At 43.0% G+C, this 7,156-nt stretch overlaps 1 protein-coding gene and 2 non-coding genes across 3 annotated transcripts; all 3 read left to right on the forward strand.

The window, feature by feature from the left end:
* Nucleotides 1-1,682: 1,682 nt before the first annotated feature.
* On the forward strand, nucleotides 1,683-1,756 carry METBIDRAFT_t221. Its single transcript has one exon. It is a non-coding gene; the product is annotated as a tRNA-Ile (tRNA).
* A 2,326-nt stretch (nucleotides 1,757-4,082) lies between these two features.
* Nucleotides 4,083-4,153, forward strand: METBIDRAFT_t222. Its single transcript has one exon. It is a non-coding gene; the product is annotated as a tRNA-Gly (tRNA).
* Nucleotides 4,154-5,653: 1,500 nt separating this feature from the next.
* METBIDRAFT_46787 (ZIP zinc/iron transport family) lies at nucleotides 5,654-6,697 on the forward strand (the record flags this gene model as incomplete). The annotated part of the gene is made up of 1 exon (XM_018858079.1): nucleotides 5,654-6,697. A coding segment is annotated over one exon (1,044 nt), but the record flags the coding sequence as incomplete, so codon positions are not given.
* Between the last annotated feature and the right edge of the window lie 459 nt (nucleotides 6,698-7,156).

Here is a 7,156-nt window from a genome sequence, read left to right on the forward strand (position 1 = left end):
AAAAAAAAAAAAAAAAAAAAAAAAGGAACTCCTTAAGTCCGCTACAACCATCTGAGACAGGAGACTTACCCTAGGAGTTGATAGCGTAATATGCAATACGTACATACATACGGGCGAATTATTTGACACTTGGTACGTAGCTGGGAGCTTTTTAAAGGTTTTTTATATAAATTACTAGTATAGTTTTGCTTCTTTCATCAGATGAATCTACCAAAAAATAACCGAGGTAGTATCATGCTCGGGGTGGGTCTATCATGGGTCGGATTTTTGTTCGAAAAATTTTCTTCAAAACACAGGTGCTGATAAAAGACCAATTTTCAACAGGCCACTTGAATGGGTTTTCGGGATCGTCTTCACCGTTCCACGTCACGATAATCCAATTGTTTGTATTAGTGTTCGTCGATTCACTGCTAGATTCTGCATTTGTTACAGAATCTGACAATGTTTGTCTCTCAGCACCAACAGAATTTGATACTGAAATTGACCTTTCTATCACCCGAAAGGACGTTCACCCCCAATGAATGTCACTATCTCGAAGCTTGCAGGAAGATATTCCAAGAACTCGCGACTTTTAACGGCCGGTGTTAAGTACGATGACGGAGCAACAACTCTCTGCGTGTACTGACTGGACCGTGTCTGCTGTGTCTCATCCGGGCAAACTACATATAGAACCTCATGAGATTGAAGCAATACAAGGTGTTCATTGAGTCGGTGCAAACAGGAAGAACTTTTGCCACTTCACCCGGGGCGTTTCCTTGTGATCTGCCCTGAAGTGAAGACGATGAAACGCTGGCGAAAATTTTGGAAAGAATCATACAAACAAGAATGGTTGGTGCAAAAAGATCTCCTCGCCATCCCTCGATTCTATCACGGATTCTATATTTCCTTTCATGATAATGAAGTTGGGGCGTCAAGATTCGAATGCAGGTTGTGTTGGAAAAGCTGTTATAGCTATCAGAAGCTTACCCACCACTATAATAACTGTGGGACTGTGCAGTTCTGGTGGCAAAAGATTGCCTTTTAGGCTCCAATGCACTTAATAGAGATGCCAGCTCCTTTAATTACTTCCTTTGAGAATCTAAGAAACCTTTATTGGTTTGTTAAAACCGTTCGCAGAGTTTATTTGCTTAGGAACCAAGAGGCAAGACAAATGTAAGTCTTGCCGCCTTGTCAAAAGAACTATGGTCACAGGCCCTTCCGAAAACACATCCTATTGGCCGATGAAATGCAGTTAGTTGACATTGGTTATGAGTCGACGTCTCTTAGAGGGGAGTCACAAGATTTCGTGACTTGGTACTCGCACCTTCTCATCTGAGCCAATGATTTTTTTTTTTTAAAAGAATGCAATCCATCTGATTAGAGGGGCAAAACTATATAAAAGATATATATAAAAAACCTTTAAACATCTCCCAGCTACGTACCAAGTGTCTTAGCTCGGCCCATTCCCTTCCGTTAGTCACGGCCTGGACAGTCCTCATGGCCCATATCTGTTTACGTGAAACAATGTTCCCAGGAATCCACAAGTCTAAACTTTACGCTCGGGGCCGTGAAGATTAATGTGCATTGCTTTAAGCATCTTCATACTTAATCAATCTGGGAGACGAAACCCTTACAACTGCAAATCCATTCCATGTGTTACAGCTCGGTGTCTTACCTTTGTCCAGTGCATGGAAAGCAAAAGAGGTCCCTTGGCCCAGTTGGTTAAGGCGTGGTGCTAATAACGCCAAGATCAGCAGTTCGATCCTGCTAGGGACCATTTTTTGCTGACTAGATTTTAAATGTTTCACGGAAGGTGTATAAAAGTGAATTAGTCAACTAGATCAAAAGGCTTTTTATACAAATCAGCGGCGCAGTCACCAGTATGTAAACAGATGCGTGCTCAGAGCCCAAGCTGAAATTTACTAAATGGGTGTCTCACGCTATGATGCTCAAGAAGTATCTGAAAGCTGATGAAAAGCGCCTGTCAAATGGTACACAGTTCGATGTTTATTCAAATTCAGTACACACAAAGTAGTCAGTGGTTTTGGTAACTAATTACATACCATTTGAACAGTCATCTGCAGCGTTATCCGAGATATGAGTATAATTATAAAGGCAGCGAAGGCTCCAAATTGCGTTCGCCTGTCTAGGCCAATCTTTGACACAAGCTTGTACAAAAGAATATTAATTCTCAAATTCCATGATATCCAAAGTGTTGCGGATTGCAGAGCGTTAAAATGCGTGACAACTTACAAGGGGTGGGCATTCGCAAGCAGGCTAGATACCAAATTGTAGTATTTTTTCGTATTGCTAGATTCATCATAAAACATTCGCTCTTTTTTTGTATACAACTTGTCGTATAAATGTAGATAGATTAGGGTGTAAAATTGTTACGTAAAGGTCAAAAGAGAAATTGAAACCAGAGAAACCTTAACATTAGAACTCACTGCTTAATAGATACAAGGTGTCTGGAAAAACATTTCCATGAGCGAATGAACTCCACCAAGTATGCATCATCATATAAACCAAAGCATCGGTAATACGATGAACTATAATACATAGCTGCAGATCTATTTCAACATTTCCATTTTGTTTCTCTGAGAAAGTTTAACTCTAATTTTAACGAAAAAATCGTTTGAGGTAAAATTTTATAAATAGTGCGTTTAACATATTTGTACTCGACTTCTTTAGTTATATGAGCATTATTTGGTTAATGAGGCAAGTTAAGAAAACAAATCACAAATAACATCAGAAAGTGAACAGCACTCCGCGAGATATGTGCATGCCTGTAATGTCATTACTCACTTACGTTTTTTGAAACATTCACTCACAACTGATCTTTACCTGAACACGTGAGAAGCTCTGAAGATAGTAAGAACACTCAATGAGGTGTTTGACATGGTATTTGGCAGAGAATCCTTCTTGTTGGTAGATTCATCTGATTAAAGAAACAAAATTATTCAATGATACCACAACAACCCCCCCCCCCCTAAACAGCTCCTAGATAGTATTGAGACTCGGCCCATATCCTTCCGTTTATCATACCCAAGGAAGCTCCCCTTGGTATACCCCTGATCCCGAATATTAGATCGTAACGCGTTTATCATTCTGCCTGATACAAGGCTTTCCGAAAGTTTTTCTACCGCATATTCTGGCGGATTGCGCGAGAACTTAAAAACTGAGGCTTTCCATACCGAATTCCACACACAAATTGGGCCGGTTTATGAAGGCCAACTAGTCCATACTCCAATATGATGACCCACTAACCGCAGAGACATGATGTAACAGTACTTTCCCGAGGATGTTACCATCCTCTGGGATTAGTCTGTTAGTCACGTGGCACGTTGGTAGAATGTGCACGTGACGTCTGGCAAGTCGTATATGCCAGACGGAGAGAAGTGAATATGAAGGTGATTGAACACCCTGTTAGTTAGAAGGGTAAGCCTTATTACATAAGAGTAGATCACCTTAATAAAGGTTACTCTCGGTTACTACCGTACGCTTCCGGTATCAATATTACTAGGATAAGCTTATCAGTCTTATCCTCTGAGACAACGGCCTATCCCGTGTCAGGCGACCTATCTCGCCTAGACAGCTCTATTATCCCGTGGCCTCTCCCACAAGTAAGAGTTTATAACCTCTGAAAGTTCCAGTTAAGAATAACATACGGAAAGTATCGTAATACATGAACTATAACGATTAAGTGTGTTCCTATCGTTATATCGAATTATCTTGGATCGTCAGATCGTATCTCTAGAAATGCTCGAGGTCTTCTTTAGAAGCCTGGCTTACCTTCAGGTACTTCGGTATTCGTCCGTGTCTTGGACTGAAACCGGAAAGGGGGTAAAGGGGTCGTCGGGGTCGGTCTTAAGACGTAGAACGGATGTGTAAGAGTAACGTGTATTTGTTTTGGACGGATCGTCCAAGTTGGTGAACGTTGTCCCTCCGTATTCTCGGGGACTGGATTCTAGATACTTCAACCTCTCTTAGTGCGAATCCTGCATAGACTGTGAGAAGTCTCCAGGATATCCGCGAGGGTTCCATGCAGGTCGGTCATAGTATGAACTAGGACAACCTGGGAATAACTATGACAACATGAACAAGCGCAAGTGGTTTAGTGGTAAAATCCAACGTTGCCATCGTTGGGCCCCCGGTTCGATTCCGGGCTTGCGCATATTTTTGTCTAGACAAACACTCTTGTAAGACGAATAGAACTTCGTGAAAGTTTGTCGAGATTTGAAAATATTTGCGCAAAAAAAACGACGCGCTGCGTGTAATCAATTTTATCTGGCATCAGGCCTGTACCGTGCGCGCGAGAGTCCTGCTCTGTCAAAACGCCCGGACAGCTTGAATCATGAAATATCTTCCTTCCACACACAGGCAAAAGGACAGTGTGCATAACCAATACGTTCAGATACTTTCCGAGGCATTCTGCATGCAGACAGAAAAATGGCTTCTCCTTCCTTTTTGAGCCCAAGAAATCCGTCCCCGGGGATGTTCGGGCCAAGGAAAATAGGGCACGCCATACATTTGGCGTACGTACCACTCAACAGGTAAACTTTATTAGAAGTAAAGAGAATCATTTCATTGAGAACGAAATAAACGGAACCACATCATTGATTAAAAATGTGTCACTGCCCCGGACCTGTCAAATTTTCAGTGCCGGACCAACATCGCCTGCTGAAACTCAAGAGCGCGGGAATTTGAGAGCGCGGAAGCAGCAATGGGTCATGAGAAATTGGAGGTTTACTCTGGCTTTGGCGGAGGCTATTCTGTATTTCTGTATCCATGATACTGGAGGTTAGAAAAGAAACATGCACCAGGTGGCAAGGCCAGGGCACTGTGCTCAAGAACTTTCCAGATACCTTCTCAAAATGTTTTTGCTTCTTGCCCTTCCGATGCGGCTAAACTTTCTGGCTCACGATTTATGAGCTGATGTATGCACCGCTCGTATCCAAAAACACGTTCATGTACTGAGACTTCATTCACCACAAGCCTCGCAACCTGCGTCGCATACTGCAAATAGGGGTTAATGGCTCTCAAGTCCATTGTGTAGCCTGGCGAGGGTGACGTTGCAAGAAAACCGGGATGCAATATGGAACCTTTTTTGTGGAAAGCTGTGTATGTCAGCTAATGAACAAAAGCCAAATCTGGTTTTCCCTTGGGCCGAGCGTGATGTGACTTTCTTGCATACAAATTCTTCTTTTCACGGCTGGAGTGCCCGGCTCAAGAGCAAAGACGAACGCACTGCCCGCGCATTTGCTTGGTGGTGGTAGAGCTTCCGGGGGTTTGACATCTTAATTTGTGAACAAAGAGTTTTCAAATATCGTCTGCTATTGTTAAACTTGGCCATTCTATCACGTCCGTGACTTCACTATGTTTTCTTAGGTCTCAATCAGTATAAAACCCTGGTGTTCCATCTAGATTCACCCTTCCCCAGGCAAAATTCTTGACCGCGCGACTGGATACCGTGACCACCAATTTCCAAGCCTGGTGCGCTATTTGCCGGCTCATCGAACGCGTTATTTCTATATAAGGTGTCCGCTCTGCCCCAGCTTTCACCGGCAGTGCGCTTGCAACAAATTAATGAATCAGACTTCTCTGGAAATTTCACCCCAAAATTCTCTCTCAAATATTTTACTTCATTTTCAGTGACCAACATTCATGAAATTATACATCTAAGGTTTCAATGCTGTCGACATGTGGCACTGCCAGTGAATTCAACGGCGAATACATGGGCGCCCGGATTGCGTCGGTATTCGTGTTGCTAGCGCTTTCTGCTGCGGGGTCGTTCTTCCCACTCCTTGCTATAAACTATAAATTCTTTCGCATCCCAGACATAGTGATTTTTCTCACGAGGTATTTCGGAAGCGGGGTGATTGTTGCAACTGCATTCATCCATTTGTTGGGCGAGTCCCAGACGAGTCTCAGTCACCCATGCGTGGGAGAGATATTCCTGGAATACTCGTGGTCCGCTGCGTTTTCGTTGATGGGTGTTGTTCTTATGTTCACGATCGAAGCATTCACACACAGACGCTTAGATCGAAGAAACCGCCTGGCTCTTTTGCTGTGCGGCATGGGGTCTCATGATCATGAAAAGGCAGAAAGCCACGAGGAAACAACAGAGATCTGTGTCTGTACAGGCGAGAGCTCGAATGAAGACTCTGGAACAACAACCGAGGTTCCGTCCACTGCCGAGGCTCCCGAAAAGGCGCCAAAAGAAGCTGTGATTAAAGCCTTGGTGAACATCTACCTTCTTGAGTTCGGAATCGTGTTCCACTCTATTTTTGTTGGGCTTTCTCTCGCTATTGCCGGCGAAGGATTCAAGACTCTTTTTGTTGCAATTTCATTTCACCAGTTCTTCGAAGGCATGGGCATAGGTGCTCGTTTTGCCACGGCCAAATGGCCTGAGCACTTAAAAAGAATACCTTGGTATCTTTCAGCGGCATACACAGTCACGACACCCATTGGCATCGCCGCTGGGCTTGGCGTCCGTAATTTGTACCTGGAAAACAGTCCTGTTTCGCTTATTGTTGTGGGTGTGTTTGACGGGTTCTGCTCTGGTTTGTTAATCTACAATTCTTTGGTCGAACTTATGGCGAGAGACTTCATCAGTGATCCACTGATGAAAAATATAAGTAACTTCCGCTTCGCTCTTGCCTACGGAATGTTTTTAACGGGTGCTCTTATGATGTCGATTGTGGGTAAATGGGCTTAAATAAAACGGTTATACACATGATAAAACTTTGGGTCAAGGCATGGTCATAGATGTAGCAATTTTTACCATTGAACACCCAGCGCTTACTGACAATTCCAAATTCGTGAGTAGAAAAAAAAATGTGTTGAAAAATCGGACTAATGAATCTCGCTTGCCTTCCCCACTACTAGTGGGCTGGACTATACAAGAAACGGATTTTGAAAATATCTACAATAGCTATGCCTGAAGTATAAATCACCATATGCTCTTTTGGAAGAGAAACTGTATATGGCTCTTTTTCGGATACCAACGGGCGTCGGTACTGAATAAACTCTTTGCTGGATATGTAGTGAGCATTTTGATTTCAGGGTTATTACTTGCACAAGAAAACAAAATCCAATTGCTCGACCAAATGATAAATTCATGACGACCAGCCCGCGCCCGCTAAGCCACTAGAATTATCAAAAAAAAAAAAAAAAA

This window comes from Metschnikowia bicuspidata (assembly GCF_001664035.1).
Source record: "Metschnikowia bicuspidata var. bicuspidata NRRL YB-4993 chromosome Unknown METBIscaffold_7, whole genome shotgun sequence".
NCBI lineage: Eukaryota > Fungi > Ascomycota > Pichiomycetes > Serinales > Metschnikowiaceae > Metschnikowia > Metschnikowia bicuspidata.